Source organism: Scomber scombrus, chromosome 13 (assembly GCF_963691925.1).
Source record: "Scomber scombrus chromosome 13, fScoSco1.1, whole genome shotgun sequence".
Taxonomy (NCBI): domain Eukaryota; kingdom Metazoa; phylum Chordata; class Actinopteri; order Scombriformes; family Scombridae; genus Scomber; species Scomber scombrus.
The window spans coordinates 9,135,391-9,155,661 of record NC_084982.1 but is presented as its reverse complement, the minus strand read 5'-3'; the positions used below and the strand labels follow the sequence as shown (position 1 = coordinate 9,155,661).

General features: G+C 39.5%; 2 protein-coding genes across 2 annotated transcripts in view; one reads left to right on the top strand and one right to left on the bottom strand.

Annotated features, from left to right (window-relative positions):
• dachd (dachshund d) overlaps positions 1-6,403 on the top strand; it is a 91,968-nt gene extending 85,565 nt beyond the window's left edge. The window contains exons 10-11 of the mRNA XM_062431511.1: positions 75-143; positions 4,160-6,403. Coding sequence (XP_062287495.1) covers positions 75-143; positions 4,160-4,197 — 107 coding nt within the window. The 3' untranslated portion in view covers positions 4,198-6,403. The remainder of the gene's footprint in view (positions 1-74; positions 144-4,159) is intronic.
• Positions 6,404-15,123: 8,720 nt separating this feature from the next.
• gpr18 (G protein-coupled receptor 18) lies at positions 15,124-19,973 on the bottom strand. The gene is made up of 4 exons (XM_062431832.1): positions 19,885-19,973; positions 19,094-19,156; positions 16,645-18,675; positions 15,124-16,142 (listed from the first exon to the last, which is right to left on the bottom strand). The coding sequence occupies exons 2-3, from the start codon at positions 19,132-19,134 to the stop codon at positions 17,655-17,657; spliced, it is 1,062 nt and encodes a 353-aa protein (XP_062287816.1). The 5' UTR covers positions 19,135-19,156; positions 19,885-19,973; the 3' UTR covers positions 15,124-16,142; positions 16,645-17,654.
• Between the last annotated feature and the right edge of the window lie 298 nt (positions 19,974-20,271).

The window sequence follows — 20,271 nt, the reverse complement described above, 5'->3', positions numbered from 1 at the left end:
ATGCTGTGAAACTGGCACTGTGATAGGTGGATGTCAGAGATGTTTAACGGTGGCGATCCCTCTCCTCTTTGCAGACTCTCTGACCCCTGAGATGGAGAGTGACCGCAGCAGTGGAAGAACAGATGCTGAAAGGACAATACAAGGTACAGGGGCTCAGATGAGACAATAAATCTCTCTCTCTTTCTCTGGCTCTCACTCTTGCTCTCTTTCTCTCAGCCTCCAACCCCTCCTCTCTTTCTCTTGCTCTCTCTCTCTCACACACACACACACACACACACAGCTTCAGTTTATGAACATTAGTGTTTCTGTGCCTGCTGTTCAGGCATACAGCTCACCATCTGGGCCACAGCACTAGGTCAAGATCATTGGTTTTGTGTAGAAATAATATTGTTTTTTACATGACTTTTAGTGGCTCGGATGCTTTTAGGAAACAAATATTTGTAGAGACAAAACTCTGTACAATGCAGCAGGTAAAATAACAGAGCAACTAAGCTGGAAGGTCACACAGAAAGAAGGAAAGAAGTGGTTTGTTTACAGCTCAGGAAACACTAATGAGTCATAAAACCACAGAAAAAAGCAGTGGAATCCCCCCTTTGATAGTAATAAAAGGGGGCAAATCAATCCATTTTATGAATAAGCCTTGTACATTTTTAATGGTTTGTTTGTTTGTTAGCCTTGGGGGTACAGTGTGTGTTTGGGGAAGGGTGCTCCAGCGATAACCTCTGTAGACTGTCTGCTATCTGTGTTTACCCAGATACAAGACACCTTGCAGAGGTTGAATATCCTCATTATTACTCGAACGTCTTCCTTTAATACGCCTCAGCTGCGTCTGCTCAGAATTGCCCTTATCAGCGGGAGAGGTCCCAATTTATCCGCGAAAAATGCTCCGTGTAATTTGCTGTGAAAAGTGGAAAATATTCATCTTTGTGTGCAAGAAGAAGTTGGCTCCCTTTAACTCTTTAATGTTTGATTATTCTACTTGAACTGATATTTTGTGAAAGGGCAGAAAAAAAAGAAAAAAAGAAAATGTACTAAGAGAAATGATGACTCCTCCTTAATTAAATGTCATTCAGCCACTGTGGGGATCTGAAAGGGGGTTTGATGTCCCAAAAAAGGAAATCCATATGTCATCATTTAAATAAAAAGATAACTTCCAGATACAGCGTAATTATAGCCCCTTATTTCATACCAAATTAGTATATTTAGCCGTTTTAATTTTACACTTATATGAAGAGCTGGCTCTTTGTAGTCTAATTGTATCAAATTAAATGTGATAAAGCTTTACATTTATAGTGACAGCATCCATTGTTCTGCTCATATATATATATAGTTGAAATCCCTTTTTTATGGTTTTGTTTTTCTATCTATCCCTGTTAGAAGTGGTCATAGAACATCTCATTTTTCTGGCCTCTCAATCACTCTGATCACTGCCTCCAAGAGTTGAATGAAGGAGGAAACTGAATAACAGGCTGCACTTTTGTGTTTTTTTGTTCAATTAGAGAAGCATTTGTCTGCCACCCATGTCTCCTCTGCTCTACTCTGCAAGCCTCGCTGTATAATTAACCTCAAATGGCAAAAAATGATGTTGATAAATTACACAAGCAAAAAAAAGGAGGGGGGGGAGAGAGAACAAGCCTATCATTCGCATGAAAGCCGAGAGAAATGTGTTGGAATATTCTCAACTCCAAACCTAGGGGAGGCGAAGGGAAAGAGAAAAAGAGAGAGAGAGAGAGAGGAAGAGAGAGAGAGAGAAGGGGGGAAAAAATAATGAGGGCATAATTTTAGAGAACTAATTATTTCTATTTGTCTTTTGTCACACTTCTCTAATTCTGCGATATTAACACAGTCTGTGTTTATTAATTGCTTTTACAGTGTTTTGAATCGGGTCCAAGAGGGAACGTGGGTCTTTTCACAGGCAGACAAGCTACTGGGACTGTACCTCGCCAGTACTGCCTGGCAACGGTGCGCCTGTGTATATCTCTCCCAGTATCTTCTCTGGTTCCCTGCCGCTTCCCCACTCGATGTGTTCGGCAAGTTTACACGACCCTGTGCACAGAGATAAAGTTCTTTGTTGCAAGATTAAACATCAAAACAGTTAAAGTGAAATTAAAATTAAATGAATGAATGTCACTGAAGCAAAAAAGACTGTAATTAATGGATCCCTTAATTGTCTTCATAAAATATTTGCATGGGCATAATTTGCATAATTTACATGTATTAATTAATCTTTCAAAGGAATTTTATGCTGAGAGAAGCCAAAAATTCCCTTTGTTTTATTTAGCATCTAATGAAATATTTATCCTCTTTAATGAACTTTTCATCTTGATTTGAATATAAAAATACTAAAGTTTTAACATATTTTAATGAGGCAGTCTTTCATAAAACAACGTGTCAAGACGTCACCGATTTTTTAAAATATTTTTTTTTGCCACGCGCGTATGCAAAGCAGATGTTTCAACATTTGCGCCGATGTTGCGCGCCGATTCCAAAACGGATGTGAATCAGTACCGTTTGCTTAACAAGCCTCATTACCGACCCCCCCACCAACCCCCTCCCACACCCACGTCTTTCATGAGGATTTTATCTATCAGAGGTAAAAACGCCGCAGTGTCTTTAACGTCTTAACGACAACTGTGAGTCTGATGCAGGCAGACAGGCTGCGAGGTGAGTGTGTGATGTCTCATCTGCTCTTGTTATGAAAAGGCGTGTGTGTGTGCGCGCATGTGTGTGTGTGTGTGTGTGTGTATCAAGTTGTACATCCCGGCCCACACTCTTAGTTCCCTCCGCCGGCCCCCTCCTCGGCTTTATGTTCTTCGTGGCGCTGCATTCATGCTGTAATGACTTTTACACAGAACTTGGTGGTTGTTGCTTGAATAGAGGCAGCCAGAGTGCAATGCCTTTGAGACCTACGGCAGTGCTGGGTAATTAGCCTGTGTGTTTGTAACCCCCCCCTCTCCCTCCCTCCCCTTCCTCACCCTTCCCCACAACGCATGCACAACATGCCTTTGTTTTCTCCTCTCTCCATTCCAGACAGTACATAAAACCCTGGCTGGAAGAGAGATCAGCACTAATTGATAAAATATTGATCATTTAAAGGGTGCAGATTTCAAATCCGACAAATTCTGAGCCGTAAAGTAAGATTTTTTTTTTAAATGATAGACAACTGATGCTTAAATTGTGTGTACCAGCAGAGCACTGTAAGACATTGTAAGCAGGTGTCTCCTCCACGTCTCTCCAGAATAGGAGTCAATCGTCGTCTCCGATGTCCTGCGCCGCTTGTGTCATGTCCAACAACTTGTGCCGCTTAAACGTCTTTGTGTGCGTTTTGTCTTTAACGTTGAATTATTTAGCCGCGCTGCCATAGAGAGGTGCACTCCTTAAAGGCATTACTGTAGCGTTCTCCGGCAGTGGAAAAAAAACGTGAAGGTAATAAACGTCAAACGTGCTCCTGAGCTGTGCCTAACAGATGCTTTTACCAGCTCAGCGTCGGAGCGGCGCTGCTCGCTCAGGCGAACACTCAGACAAGGAGTGTTCGCCTGAAAATGGACAAAGCTCGTTAGGTTAGAGGTGTCTGGAGATAACGCGGCAGAGGAATGTCTGCCATTTTCAATAAACACTATTTCCATGCAGGAAATGTCACTTAGAGAGAGCTCTGCATCATGAGTGCAGCATTATGTTCAAACAAGCGTATCAGTAGTGATGTCTTAAACACATGTGGCATACAATTCTGATGTCTTGAGTGCTTATCATAGCTGCTTTTACACTGTGTGTGCTTTGTTGGTAATGAAATATGCATTTTACAGTGGGATTATATCCTGAGTGATGTGTTGTGTGTGATCTTAAATACAAAGATTGAACTATTTTGAAAATAATCCAATAAACGGTATAGTTCACACATGATCATCGCTTTTATTTGTTGAATCAGTATTTTCTTCTTTATTACTGTACATCATATTAATCACATTTGTCACAGTTTCTCACTTTATCTCATCCTTATATCGCTTTTTAAATCCATAGCAATGCGTCTGAAAATCGAAAGACTAGAGGGCAACATTTTGAAGTTACGTTTCATCAACAATCACATCCTGAACAGTGCGTTTGCGTCAGCAGGATGTTAGCTGTTGGCTAATCTTTGGCTCCTGTGTGTCCTCTGTTGCAGATGGAAGACTGTTCCTGAAAACCACAGTGATGTACTGATAAGGCCGCAAGGAGCTGGAGGAAAGAAAAAATTTTAAAAAAGGAGAGAAAAAAAAAGAAAGAAAAGAAAATCCATGAAGATTCTCAAGAGCCCTTATCCAGGCTGATTTAGTTGTGGGAAGAAGTCAAGCTGCTTGTAGGAGTTCAATGGAAATGTTGCTGTGTTCACCTAAATGCTGGAGGATGTTGTGTCTGAATGTAGAGTAAGAAGTCTTTTTTTCTCACAGAGGCCAACATTAAAAAGTTTGATAGAGCGGCTTCTGACGTAACAGTATGGCCAACGTGAAGGATAAACATATATATTGAGCACAGTAAAAATGTACCCATGGTACACTGTTGGTAATAGCCCATAAATTCACAGCACTGAAGATTTTTATACTGTATCTCAGCCAGCGAGAAAGCTTTGAAAAAGAAATCCGACTGAAGTTTTGTTTTTGTATTTCAAATTGAATTTTGAGAAGCAAAAAAAAAAAAGAAAAAGACGTGGAGATGAACCTTGTGAGGAGGAGAAAAAAAAGAATATCCATGTGTTCATTAAAAGAGAAGACTGATGTTTGATTTTCATGTTTTCTAAATTAGATGACAATACAATCAAGTTTCCTTTTTACCATTGTTGTACATACAAGATCTGATGATAATGATAGGAAGACTCACTATCGAACCCGAGTGGATTGATAAGGTATGTGTATATAACGTTAAGAGGTATTGTGTATGCAGTAGAGCTATTAGGCAAACAATGCCACCATTTATATAAACCTACAGTTTTGTTTTGTTCTATTTCTGAGCCATCATTCTTTCCTATAGCTGCCATTTTTTGGTGAGAAAGCATGCAGGCATGTAAATGTTTGTCCTGGAATTATGATATTTAATAAATCCTATATTGTGCTGAACAAATACTAGGGTTGATTCACTCGGGCCCAAATGATTTTGAAAGCATAATTATCAAACAGTTCACTTTCAAATGGAGAATTTTGCTGTCAATAGTACTGTAATCTTTGTAACAGAGGTAATATTTCTTGGAATTTACTGTACATTTTTGTCATGAGACACTCAAGATCAGCACCTCTCAATGCTTTTTTAAAAAAATAAATAAATAATGCAAACTAATTATGATCACGTGTCAGCTTGAGAAACCGAAACAATCAGTCATGACACAACTTTTCCAAACTGAACGCCATTTAATTACATTGCCCAAATCCTTGTTCAACCCTTGTACACAAACACCAACTTTTCTCTTTTTTTTAATGATATCCTGATGGAGAATTTAAAAAAAAAAATGTTCATAATAAGTTATCATTTTCCTGTTACTTTCCCTGAAGACTTTTGGATCTCGGTGCTGAAACACCTGTGTATATTCTCTAGACATAAGCTGATGTCAGTCCTTTAACTGCAAAACAGTTTAGACCTTATGTGTTACAATCAGGAGAAGAGGAGTGTCCCATGTTCACAATGTGTTTGTTCTTTTTGTTCTCAATGGAGTGTCTAGGTCTGTTGTCACTGATAACTTATATAGCTTCTCGAATCATCTCTTCATTGTACTTCAAATTCAAATAAAGTTAACATGTTGATGATAACTACGTGAGTTAACTGTGTTTGCCCGGCAGTCTCGGCCGCACTTGGTGCAGAGTCGTACAAGTTGCACATGACACTGATTTAACATTCCAGATACAGCTCGATAGCGGAAAGGCCACCTACACAATAAACTTGTAGATCATCGCCCCTGAGACCGCCACACATAAAGAATGGAGATGATCTGATACACATGTAGGCAAATGTTCGGGGGGAGGGGGGGCAGCTCCTTTTTTGTGTTCTTGTGTTTTTGGCGTATTGTTTTTCAAGACCTTTACAATCAACCTTCAGACTTTGAACTCATTTCTATGTATTACTGTATGTATGACCTTATAAAAAAAACATTGCAGGTATACTGTACTAAAAATAAATGAGCATATTGTTCTTCTCTTTGTATAGCAATTACAAAAAAAAATGTATTCAAATGATGAGAATAACTTTTAAGTGTAAGTTTCCTTTCTTTTCATTGAGTGGTGATGAGAGTGTGCGTGAGTGTGTGTACCCTTTGACTTGCATGTGTGAGTGTTTTTTAAGCATAGGCTAATCCCAGCTAACGTATGTAAATGAGGGTGTTACCGAGCTCACTGTAAATAAATTATTTCATGTGTACTTTGAAGTGTATGACACTAATTCACTATATAGCACCATAAAATAAACAGCACTCATTTAACCAGTTGCACCTGCTATGCGGTCATGCACCATATTATTTGCTTTAACAACACACAGAGTTTCTAAGAAATTATTAAGACATTCTTTTTGTGAAATTATTCTGTTTTGTAAATGTGACATTGTCGTGGCTCTTCACGCAGATTTCCTCGCTTCTTGTAATTACTATTTGCACGACTGCTCTTGAATGACATTATTTGTTTTACTCTGAAGACACAACAGTCATCCACAGGGATCACTTCAGAGCAACCGGTAACAGGTACAGCTCTTAAAACGCATTAAAAAAAAAAGGAAAAAAATCGACATTGAGAGACAAATTTCTCTAGTAAGCAATTCTGAGTGAAATGTGTTGACACAGCATGCTTGGCCCATTCCCATTTTACATGCTTTTTAAAGCATGGCCGTAACACAGCAACAGAGATGAATAATTGACTGATTGCTGCATAATTCAATGCTGCATTGTAAAAATTCAAGGCCTGAAATATTTCAAGCTTTTCTTCTTCTTTTTTTTTATTTTATTAAAAATGAGGTTAAAGTTTCAATCAACCTTGAAAGAACAATATGACACATAAAGAGCAATCAATCATAAAGCCGTGCTTCTGGTTGAGTTCAAATTCACACTTACTTCAGCGGCTCCTCTCAAAACTTGCGCTCACTCTGGAGTGAAAGAAATGTCCACTTTATCCATTTAATGACTCAATTGCACCCCCTCCATCTTTTTTTTTTCTTCTGTTTTTTGCTGCAGTGAAAGATTCACTCCGCTCACTTCCAATGAGCTCGCAAGATGTGGGCTGTTCACAGCTATTACTCAGATATTCTGTTTATTTCTCTATCTGATGCCTTTTTCTGCACTGGCATCTGAGAGACGAGGCCCTGCAGCTACATGTTTCATATCACTGCACATTTTGTAATAAATTCAATTCAGTACAAATATGACCATGAGGCATGAAGACTTTAAATACCAAATGTGCATTATAGCTGTGTTGTTGCATTTCTCTTCACTGTAGTGTGGAAAGCACACTGCTGATTGCATTATTCAAAGCCGTGTGCCTTATTTACTTGGCTTGACTTGGAGATGTGCTCACGAAGACATCATCCAGATGGGATTATTCCACATGATCCAGCCTCTTATTTCACTGTTGGTTTGCCTAATGTCATATTGCACATATTTGTTTTTGTTTTTGTGCTTGCTTGACCAGCTGAGGAAACATTTAATCTGACACTTCTAATGGATTTCACACTATGAGGGTCAAAAAAAGTTTCTCGGGAAAGAATGAAGTTGTATTTATACTTCTGAATAGTGTCAACTGCATTGTTAACCCCGACCGACTAATTGCTCGCTCATAATCATGACCAGGAGATGGCCGTTTAGTGAAAGCAGCAATATTGCATGTCTCTTGATAACTCAGCGGTGCCCTGAGTCTGTGGAGAGACATTAGGAAGGTGCAGGTTGATAGTCTGAAAGATAGGACTAATGTCACCTAATCAGATAGACCATTATGTATTAGCGAAACTACAAAACAGTTTTATCTGACAAGGGCCAGGCCACATTACCTAAATTAACATTTTGCAAGCATGAACATGGAAGCCCACAGAGGCGAGGGGAGGGCTATAGGACTATGCGCTTAGACATTCGGCAGTAATTATTAATTTATGATTGTCTCTGGTCTTAATGAAAATGAAAGCCAGGAAAGAGAACAGGGAGGGATAATGTGGCGTGAAATTGAGTTTCATTTGTACAGGGGCCACCTTTTAACTCTGTGCTTCTTAGGCGGAAATGGAGCCGAGCACTTCTCTCTCTCTTTCTCTCTCTCTCTCACTTTCTCTAGAGAATGTGTTTCACTGTGTTTTTTTATATTATTATGCTCTCTCTGCTTTCAGTCTTTCACTCAAAGCTTGTTCATATCCTCTCATCCTTTTGTGATATTTGGGTCCAACACGCCCTTTAACATCTCCATTACTCTTGTAAGGCCTTTTCAAAAATGACACAAGGCTCTTTGATGTCTGATAACTATGTCAACAAGTTTCTTGAATGGAAATGTCTCAGCACAGAGCTTTCTAATGTCAACAAGGCAACGCCAAAAAAAAAAGAAAAAAGGACCAAGTTGGATGGAGAGGGTCTGAAAGAAATATTGTATGGAGTATTATATCCTGTTGATACAATACAAGACTGAGTTAACTGTTAGGGGATTTTTTTTAAAATGCAGACAGATGCCGGTAATATTGATCCCTGTGGAGGTTGGCAATATTGCCAGTCATTACAGCCTCTCTCTCTCTCTCTCTCTCTCTCTCTCTCTCTCTCTCTCTCTCTCTCTCTCTCTCTCTCTCTCTCTCTCTCTCTCTCTCTCTCTCTCTCTCTCCCTCCCTCTCTCTTTCTACAACCATTTTCTGTTTGCACGTAAACAAATACACTATCAATTCTATCTTCAAATTTCACCTTTAATGTCCACCTCAAACTTAATTAAAGGACATGGCAGGTGATTTTGTCAATAGACCAAAACCAAAAATGAACTGATCTATCCAAAGCCGGATACAACTTATTCCTCTTTTTCTTTCTTTTTTAATTTGCACATTTGTAAAATAAAAGTCAGAGGAAAATAGTAAACACAAAATAAAATGTGTAAGTGAGGTAGAAACCCACCATGGGCGTATCTTAAAACCTCAATTATAAGAGATAAAACGCAATAACGATGCATATAAATTAAAGTAAAATATCAAAATAAACATAAATGTCATTAATGTCATTTACATATAAACATTCCAAAATAAAGTAAAGCAAAACAGCAAAAAAATAAAAACGTATTGTGTGCATGCGTGGCACTTAGTTTCGTTAGCTTGTTGTACTACATATCACAACTTCCTAACTTTATTCTAACATGATTAACAATGTACAACGTGGTACAAAGTCAAGAGGTTGTGATATTTAGCACAACAAGCTAGCTGGAAACAAGCTGTCAACACGACTCTGACTTAATATCACTTTGTAGGTCAATATGGCAAACTTGTTAGCAGACAGTTAGATATTTATACATCCAGCAGATATGTAGCAACATTAGCAGTCCACCTCACAAATACACGCTCTCTTTTTAGCTCTGTTTTTGGTCATCACCAACTCCTACTGTGTGTTCACAGGCTAGTTGCTAATTATGTCTGTCTACCGTTTGATGCCCCGCAGGTAGTGTTGAGTTCTGTTAGTTTTCAGTGAGCTGTAAGCCAGAAAAACAATCAAAATGAGCTATACTGTTTAAATCCAATAGAGTTGAATTGAACCATAGAGATGGCTCTATATGGATTCATAACTACGAGTGACCCGTATCATATATAAGAAGTCATAGTAGTGATCAAATGTCGATATAAAATATTGATTGTAGATTCTTTAAATTAGAAATTAGTTGATTTTTTAAAATGTTTTATAATTTTATAAAAGTACCATTTGTTTAATTATGTCCTCCAACACAGTATGCATCAGTAAAGAGTCCTGCCACAAAATAAATCCCCCAAAAATCAATTGTTATAATATCAATAAGTTATGTGGCTCATAAAATAGTGCCATTGTTTAATTTAGTTATCTGCCACAGGGAGGCTTACTTTAGAATTTTAGAGCAGCCACTTTATGCCACAATGCTGCACATCAATACAATATTAGACTCTAAAGATGCTTCAAATCTAAAGTGGCGTCTATAAGCTACACAAAATTACTCAAAGCCAGCATATCCAAATCGCCAGGGTTAGTTATATTAAGTCAATTACATTTTTACAATTGTGAGCGAGGGATGGTTAATTTAGTTTGACCCAGGAGCCCCCCGACACTCCCCCAGATAGCAGATGGATGAGACGAGTGACCACAGGCGTGAGGGAGTGTGTGTCTGAGTGTGTGTGAGCCCGCTGGATTAGTCTTCATTTGGTGCCTCTGTCATAAGGGAGGCGAAGACTGAACACTGTGTGGCAGAGCAAAGAAAACACACAGGGTCAGCCAAACACACACAAACACAAGCATGCGTTATTAACCTCCCCCCCAGCTCATCAACTTTATTTTGCAATCTTCCCTCAGAACCATTAGAATACCCTGAAGAAATGACTTTCCAATTAAAGGGGATCTAGAAGAAGAAGGTTTTTTTCTTTTTTTTTTATCTCCGGCTCCTGGAGTTCTTTATTCCAATAATTTAAATTGGAATTGATTTTTCAATTTACCCGCTGACTGCTATGGACACAGAGTGCAGGGCTAAATAGAGCTACCTTCCTAGAATATTTGTCATGACAGCATGCTACATGTAAATTTGCACAGGCCTCCTAATAAGTAATATATTTCCTCCTGTGAGAACAATCAAGCAGGACAACAAATTCAAGCCTTGTGTGATTGGAGCATCAGTTAGGAGGGCATTTATGTGTTATTTTTCAGAAAATATATTATTTTCCCCTCAAACAGGCTCCTAATAATGGTCAAAGAGGACATTTCTATATATATTTGATCCAAACCAACATGTACAATCATATTGGTCTGATTAAGAACTTCAGAGGCATAATCTCAGCAGTTTGTTTAACATTAGATTTAGTGTTTATGGGGCTCTCTGTCTAATATTTAAAGCCATAATTCAGGTCAAGCTTTACTATCAAACAGCATTTCCCACATGGAGGAAACAGTACTCTGTCTTAGGCAGGGAGCTAGAGCCTCACATGTTTAAGTTTGACAAACTGTGCCTATGAACTCCGCAACAACAGCAGTTCCAGCTGCGTTCTAATGAGCATTTATTGTGTCTCTACTACAGTGAGCGCTTTGCACAGCCCGCTTCAAAGCCAACCGGATTCTACTCGAGCTGTTTTACAGATGCGTCTAGAAATCCGAGGCCGTTCTTCTGTGGACGAATGGTTCTGTCTTTTGCTCCTGACAGCTGCGCGGGCTTGTTGTTCGCTCTCTCCTGAGTTGTTTTAATAAAGTTGTGCTGCAGGAGTAGTGAGAGAAGATTAATGGACGCACAGGAAGTGTGGCAGTTGTGAGAGGATGCAGGACAGAGCGGGCCAGCAGCCATCTGTTCCCTCTCCTTTACAGCTCTCTTAATGGAGAAGCAAACCAAACAACATGGATCTGAGCCCTGCAGACAGACACACACACACAGACACACACACACACACACCTCAGTCGCACACAGCTAAACACAAAACATCACTTTATGTGACAGAGATGAGAGCTAGGCTTTTGTCATTGTATTCCCCCTCGTTGGAAGTGTATGTACGCCTGCTGGTGTGTGTGTGTGTACGCCTGCTGGTGTGTGTATATGTGTGTGTGAGTGTGTGCTTTTTTCTTTTTTTTTTTCTTCTTTTTTTTTTTTTTTACCTTTCAGCGAAATAAAGTTGGGTGTGAGCCATGGCTGTGAGATTTAGATGAAAGACACAGCCTGGATGGAAAGTGATTAAGAGATATGTTCTTGAGGCAAAACAGGACTTGGCATTTCCTGAGACAAAACCTAATCAAATTAAAGCAAAACATGGCCATTGTTGTGGAGTGTGTTCTCTGCTTGTGTCACGTTTGAAATGAAACCATGTAAAATAGATACGGGCTGGTGTCTGCGCTGTATCACCAGCACAGTGGTTTTATTCAGATTTACACACAGGCACTGACTAATGACGGTTGTGCCCAATGATGCCTAAAGCACTTTATAGAGCTGTCTGGGTTATAAAAAATGTTTACTGTGATGGAGCTGAATGGCTCACTGAAAGAGTATTATTGTTTACAAGTTATTGTTTTAAATGAATTCACTCAGCAGAATTGTTAAATTCTCCTTCCAGCAGGCGCGGCCACCTCCAGTTCATTCTTCCGTCAGTCAGTATTCACTGATGAGCCTCCTTCTCCCGTGAGTTCCCACTCTTTACTGGTCCTCCATATTTATTATTAGCCTATAATGAAATCTATAGTCCTACTGTTTCTCATTTTGTTTGTTTTGAATGAACGCAGACCATGTCACGTTAAATGACAGCATGCATCGTCTCCCTCTTTCTCCCAGTGAAGACATCTGTACGACATGATGAAGTTTCCTCTCTGAGTATCAATCCTGTAATTGAGCTCAGGGAGAGGAGACGTGATGTGCACACAGAGGAAGTGAAAGGCCTTCCTCTTTCCCACACACACATGCGTACGCACGCACACACACCACAGACCAACCTTTTTTTTTCTGCGGCACACACACACAACTCTTGTCCTCTTTCTCTCTCTACCTGGCTTTTACATTAAATTTGTCAGTCAGCTCTCTTTAGATGCACATAAGCTGAATTGAGTGCATTAGCGTTAGCTGCCATAATATCACTCAGTGTTCAGAGCACACTGCACTGTGGCCCGGGCCACAGCAGAAGAAAAAGACACAAGTAGAATTTCATAATAGTGTCTTCACAAGCTTTTCACAACACTGCATCCTGAGTGAGACAACATCCTGCAGCTACAATGTCTTCACTCGTGTCGTTTTATCTGTCTTGTAATGTTGCTTTCACTTTCTGCTCTTACGATACGGTGGATCATGAAGAAACTGAAGTGAGACCGGATTAAATATTAACACAACCTGACACAGTCCCCACCGGAGCTCCTATTTCACTTCACATGATACAATTAAAAACATTCCCACATGCACTGAGCAGAATACTGTCAAGAACATGCCGCTTTACAGACTTAAAATAAATCTTATACTAATCTATGGAGAACCTGACAAGAAGAGGCCAAGGTTTCCACACAAGCACTTAGCTGAATGGAGAGTTTAAAAAAAAAAAAACAAGAAAAAAAACAGAAAGAGTTGAGGGCCTTACATTATTTATATGTGCTAATGGCGGCTGCCTGTGTGTGTGAATCAGCAACAGAACAATCTGCAAAAATAGACACACAGCTGTAATCAAGGACATACATTTCCTCTCCCTCTCCTGTCCTGTGCTAACTGCAGGGTCAATTGGAGTCAGTTTAGTAGCATTTGAAACTCTTGCAGTAGATTATCTCCTTTTAATGGAGACAGAAGACAACGCAGGAGTAGACTGCAGTTACAAAAAGAAAAAGATTACTTCTGCAAAGCTCCTACTGTACGTTATATATTATTGTACATCTACCATAGATAAGAACAATAGCTCATGCGCTTAACATAGTTTTGTCCGCAAAAGGAATCCATTAGTCTCATTGTGCAGCCCTTAAGCTCAGCATCACAGGGGGGAACCCACTGTTGCTCTGCTAGATCCATGCACATGTGCCTCTCATTTCCTATGGCAGTCCAGAAGTATCCTTCAACATCCTATTGTAAAGTTTACCAGGGGAGAGGTTCAGTGTATTAAAGTGCCCTGAGAGAAACGCTAAATGATGTAAATGCAGGCAGCTGCTTGCTGCCGTACAGTAGACAAGGAGGCCCAGGCGAGGCTGGATGTGTACAGTATCTATATAACATTATAGGCTCTCTTTCATGTCCTCGTGCTCTCTAATGGGAACAATATGAAGACTAATGGTATAGTAAAAACAGGGAACAATGCTTCAAACCAAACTTCAACATATTCTCTTTCTGCAGTTGTTTCAAATGTAACACATTTAGGTGGCAAAAACTGCCATGGTTGGGTGCTTTATGAGGTTATAAATGAATGTGCCGGAGCACTCTGGTAGCCTAATGGTTAATACATGCACCACATAACCGCAACGTCCACCATTTGGGTGACCTGTACTGCATGTTATACCCGTCTCTTTCCCCACATTTCCTGTGTCCATATTGTCTGTCAAATAAAGGCAAAAGTCTGAAAAATTTGACAAATAAATAAATAAATGTATGGGCCAATTGAAGTAACATGACAACATTAGCATTGCTTTAACCATTGTTGATCTTTAATAGTCTTGTGGTAACAGATTACTTTTGGCAGTATGGTATATTTTATGTCTTCTTGATCATGCCATACTAGCCTGATCAAATGAACTACCCCTACATCACCTACCGTGATTCAAATGAGGTAAATATTTCACACCATTAATTACATAAAAGTGTATAATTCTGCACTTGTATCATACAGTATAACTGACCTGTCAATGTTTAAGTCAGTTTGGTCCAATTTTTATTTATCATTTACAACAATTTATACACTTCTTTTAGCAACTAATCCAACTTGTAATCCTTTAGCTTTCTTTAACAATGCATCCTTTGCTATTAGCTAACAATTTTAACAGTTTATTCTGTGCTTTCACCTCTATTCCAACCATTCATCTATTAATATAAGCTAATTATTTAGACTTCTCTGTTCGCTTGCTAATTGGTTTTCATGCCCTCTCAATTGCATCAGCTACAGCTGACTCAATATATGGATATATTTTTAAAAATATAGGAATTTCTATTCTTTGAAATTAATTGAGCTTCTCCACAATCTTTCCACATCCCCCCTGGCAACTGCAAACGTACCCCCTTGGGTACATGTACCCCTGGTTGAGAATCACTACTGGAGGTTGTTTACTGCTGTACTATATTCCCTTTTTTTCATATTCAGAGGGGTCATTTGTTCCAAATCTGTTCCAACATGCACAATAACATAGAGCATAAATGAACAAGTACAACACAAACTCATGAGAAACACTTTTAATCATGATAAAGATAAAGATAGTCCAACAAAGCACGATTTGGAAAACAAATACAGCAACGCTGTCTCTGATCATCATTTGATAGTGTGCTGACACGCAAACTCTATTAAGCTGTCTTCAAATATGCAAAAATGATATGATTTTACAATGATTACATATTCACTTCCCCAGCTGGCTGGCTCCAAGCGTCTCCATTTGTCATCGACTATTGTGTCCAATTATATGATTAGCTTTGAACACTCCAGCACTTCGAGAGCTCTCGTGTGTTCTGCCGCGCAGAGTGATTCACAAACAAAGTCATTACAACATGTATTCACACATATCAAATAACAAAACAGATGGCCACTGCGCTCGCCGCCTGATTTGTTTTCCACACGAGTGGTATAAAAAAAAAAAAAAAGTATTTTGTCTGAGCTGTGTTTAATGCTGACTGTTTTTATTCCCAAAGAAGAGCAGCTGGCTGTCGCGCTGTTAGATCAGCTCCTATGAAAGACAATCTTGTTTTCATTAATTTCTCTACAACAAAGGCACTTGTTGGGAAGATTTAGAATTACAGCGGGTAAAGCTTCCGGATAATTCATCACAGGGACTTGACAGGAAACTTAATTGTTTTAAATGCCAGTTGCTGTGAGCAGCGTCGCTGGTTATTCTTTGATGTCTAACAGGTGGGACAGATAGACAACCCTCTGATGTTTCATTTGACCTTTGACCTGGTGGTTATAAATCCACATGTAGTCCACCAGCCAATAAACCTATCATCATGTGATGAACTGCAGTTCCCAGAATTCCATGTGAGATGGAACTGTTGAATTCTTCTTCCTCTTATTAAACAGAGTGTAAATTTACTGTGTGGCCACCTCTTTACCTATAAATAGTGTACAAACCAACCAAACACTGTATGGACTCTCAGCGCATTTTATCAGTTTAAAATTGCATTACACTAACTTATCCTAGTGAGAATTTATCTGGGGTTGCACATGAAGATCTGAGAAAACGGAAATACAACTAGAATCTCTTCAAGGAAATGCACAATGAAATGCACAATGAAAAAGTTCAACTAGCTCCATGTTGGCAATTTATTGACCAGTAAGGAAAGTTGCCATGGTGCATGTGGTTACACCACAGAGTGACATTACTGTTTGATTGCATGAGACATTACATAGTTACTCAGCTACACTGAGTCACTGTCTAATCCGGTTAAGACTGTGTGGGTGTGACAGACACACTAACTTGATTATTTTAGCATTGGCAATACCAAATCGATTGTTAGCTGGGGTGATGTTTGTGCGGGACATCTATCAAAACAGTCCCATTCAGAAACATGAGGTTTTTTCCTTGGTTTAAATTAAACAGTTTCTAGCCAGAGACGGAACTGTCTAACACACACAGCACCCTCTAACTCATAACTTGTCTGTCATTTGAGGAATAAACTGAAGATAAATAGCGGGTCTTGCGTCGTGATGCTTACACTTACAGCTGAGACCTGACACACACATATCAGTTAGTGCAGAAAAAGGTTTTCTCTCTTAACGTTAAGGCTGCTTTAAATCTAGTGAATAGCCTCCCTGACATATTTTAAAGGATGTTACTGTAAATGCACTCCAAAGTGACTGAATCATTTAACATCTGATCAATACAATTCGCATTGCACTATAAACACACTTAAGTCTGATTGCTGGTTGAGGAAGCAGTAATGACAGTAGTTAACAACTTCTGTGTGGGAGGGCAGAATTAAAGCTATGTCACAGGTTAAAATCTAAAATATTTGCTGTTGTTAAGCTGGTTGAAATATTATTAAAAGCATTAAACAAAAAGAAAAGGGAAAAAGGTAAGCAAAGACACAAATGATCTTGCACTGCCCACTTTAAAACTAAAGAAAGTACTGTTTCCCTCGTTGTGGCAGGTGGATGGGATTTAGTTGTGCCATGCTGCCATCAGCTGGTCATTCAATTTACAGCAACTTTCAAAACTCTTCTGGTTATAATCATGTCTTGTATCAAGTGGTTAGGCTTAAACTCCTATCCACAAATATGACAAAGTGAAGGTGAAGTCACACCAGTCAGACAAACTTAAATCCTTTGCATATCAAATGCATGACATCATGCAACACCGATTGTTATGTTTACACAGTCATGAAGCAGCAGAGGTGTGACACAGGCGTGGTTGCAGATACGGTGCAACCACCAAGCTGCAACCTTTAAGAATCAACCAACCATCATTTCCTGTAGACACCCACCACCCCCCCCGTGTGGAGAATGTCAGGCCATTTATAGTGAGAAGGCAATGTTTAACACATAATAACAACACCAAGATACTGTGGGCTATATTTTAACTGACTGTTAGCTTTATTTTCACCTGCATGTGTTACACCTGAGCCACACATACTTGTGCTTTGTCTACCAGAGCAAAGATGCACAAAAAACATCTCAAGTCTCATGGGTGAGTCAATCAGCTCTGAACACAGATGTTTTTGCCACAACAGCAGCACACCCATACTGTGAGTGTAAATTACACCTTGGAAATTAATTGCAAGTTGTGATCCTTTTGATAATGAACCATGTACACAGTGAAGCATTCAGTGTTACATTGTTCCAAAGCATACACAATACATATGAGCGTGCTGTTTGACGTGGAAGTGATGGCCGTTTCATATCATTGCACTGGTCAGGTTGCTCATTGATCGGATGCTGCCTGTATGTGTGTGCCTGCTCTTCCTTCTCACACTTCTCAGATAGTTCCTGTAAAGAATCACGCTGATCACCCTGTCCTGGAACTGCTTGGAGACAATGTAGTACAGAATGATATCTAAGATTGTACTCATGTTCATCAGAAATGTGGTGAAGACCGCCCATGTGCTATACCCCCCGTCTTCTCCTTTCCCCACCAAACGTAGCACTAAGCACACATGGAAAGGCACAAAACACACCAACACCTGGATAATGAGTGTGATTATAATTCGGATAGACTTCTGCTTCACTTTAGGTTTGAGTTTAGAGGTGCGACCATGGATCAGATTATCTACAATGACAATATAGCAGCCGATCATTATACATATGGGGACCAGGAAGAAGAATATGAGCCTCACAAAGTTGACAGCGTTGTCATGGCGCATGTAGATGATATCTTGCATTTTGACGCAGGTGGTGAAGTTGGAGATGCTATCGGGGTCATTCTGGGGGAAGAGCAGGGGTACAGTGCTGCCCAGAGTCATGAACCAAACCCCGAGGCTTCCCACCACGGCCTTGGGGACATTCCTCAGCTCCTTGCCGTGCTTTGGTTGGACGATGGCCATGTAGCGGTCAGCACTGATCAGAGCAAACAGCCACAGGGCCATGCAGGGGTAGAAGATGGTGAGAGCTGCACTGATCCGGCAAAAAAGATCTCCAAAAGGCCAGTAGTCCTGGTGGTGATAAACCATCCTGAAGGGAAGCAGTAGGATGAAGGTGAGGTCTACCACCGCCACGTTTATCATGTAGACAGTGACTGAGTTCCTCTTCTTGGTGGTGAGGAAAAACACCCATAAAGCAGTGAGATTGACTATGACTCCTATGATGAAGACGAAGCAGTAGAAGATCAGGCCTGCCATGCGGTATTCCACCGGGCCTTGCTCTGGCTTCCCAGCACTGGACTCCACAGACATGTTGGAGAAGTTTAGATCCAGCATCATACTGAAATTTAAAGAATTCATCAGGAAAAAAACATTATTTAGTGAGTAACTGTATGCGGCCTAATACAGCAATGGTGTTAGTTTGCATTAAACAATTACTTCATCATAAATTTTTGTTATTTATAGGACATTTGTTTTCATGATTTGAGTTGAAGTCCAGTTAATTAACTTATGTTGACAGGTCATGTGTTTTGTAGCAAGGTCTTAATAAGGGAAAAAAGGAATTTTTATGTCTGAAAGGTAATAAATATGAAATTAATAAAATCTAAATGAGTATATCTGTAACCTATTATCAACCTACAAAAATACTACAGAAAAGTGAAAAAAAAAGTTATTTGATTGCAATTTTAGCTAAAATATTTTGTCGGATTTCAAGCCATAAGTCCCAAAAGATCTAAAGCAGAAATGAGGCAACTTACTTTTGAACATTTTGTAGAAATAATCCTTCATTGGTCGACATTAGTCATTAGTTTATTTGAAATCTACAGAAAGAGAAACAAACAAACAAAAAGTAACAACAGCGAAAGAACAATAATCAAACTCCATAAAACTGAGTGTGACATGTGAAAAATGATGTTATAACTATACCCCAGAGCTGAAATAGTCAAGGGCTGCTTCTATATATACATGCCTGTGTTTTAGAAGCTGCTGTGCAGAAGCTGCTGTGCAAAAGCTGCTGCTCGATAATTTGAATACTTATTTTTAAAAGCTGTGCAGCTGCACTGTGAAAGACAGAGGAAGATGAAGAGACCTTGTCTGTCTAGATGTGTCATTCCATTATGTACACAAACAAGCAGAGTTATAACAATTATGTACAATATATGAATTACATTGTAGAAAGAATGGTGTGACTGCAATCTGTGCTGAAGGTACAAAATGTGGAAGTGGTATTTTTTATCCCCTGATGCTGTCTTGATAAGAAATCATGTGACTTCTGGCTTTCACATTAAAGCATTCGTTTTTTTCCCCCTTTGTACCCACTGTACTGTGTATTTTGATAACTTTGATTGATTATCTAATACCAAGAAACCAATTACTGTAAAGCTGCCGAATAAAGCAAATTAGGTGATTTAAACTGAAACTCTGCCCCAAAGCACACATAAAGTAAGTGGCCTATAAAACACCACTCTGCCAAAACTACTTGTTTTCTCCATCTTAAAAGTCAAAGAGATCAGGTAGCCTTGCCTGGACAATAAAAGACTGCACTTACCACAGAAATCACACAAACATCTTGACAAGCTTGTGTGCCAAGAGGTTTATGAAGCGGCACAGCGATTTATCTGAACAGTCGGCTCTAACAGGCAAAATACAGAAGTGAATGCTTTCTCAAAGGGTAATGTGCTGGAAATGGTGGCGAGACTGTAAAGCCCCCATGACTTCCTGTGTTGTCTATGCGTAGTTGTAGTTTCTATACTTTAGATTCCTTTACAGTATCTACGTGGTCGGAACACAAAGGGCTACAGCTTTCCACAGTCTGCAATTACACCCCCTTAAAGAAAATGATGTGCCATTAGAAGTGGGAGTGTGTTTGGCAGGCAGAGAGATGGCAGATTTAGGGCGAGTTATTGATTGGAAAAGTGGGGTCTGTCACAGCACA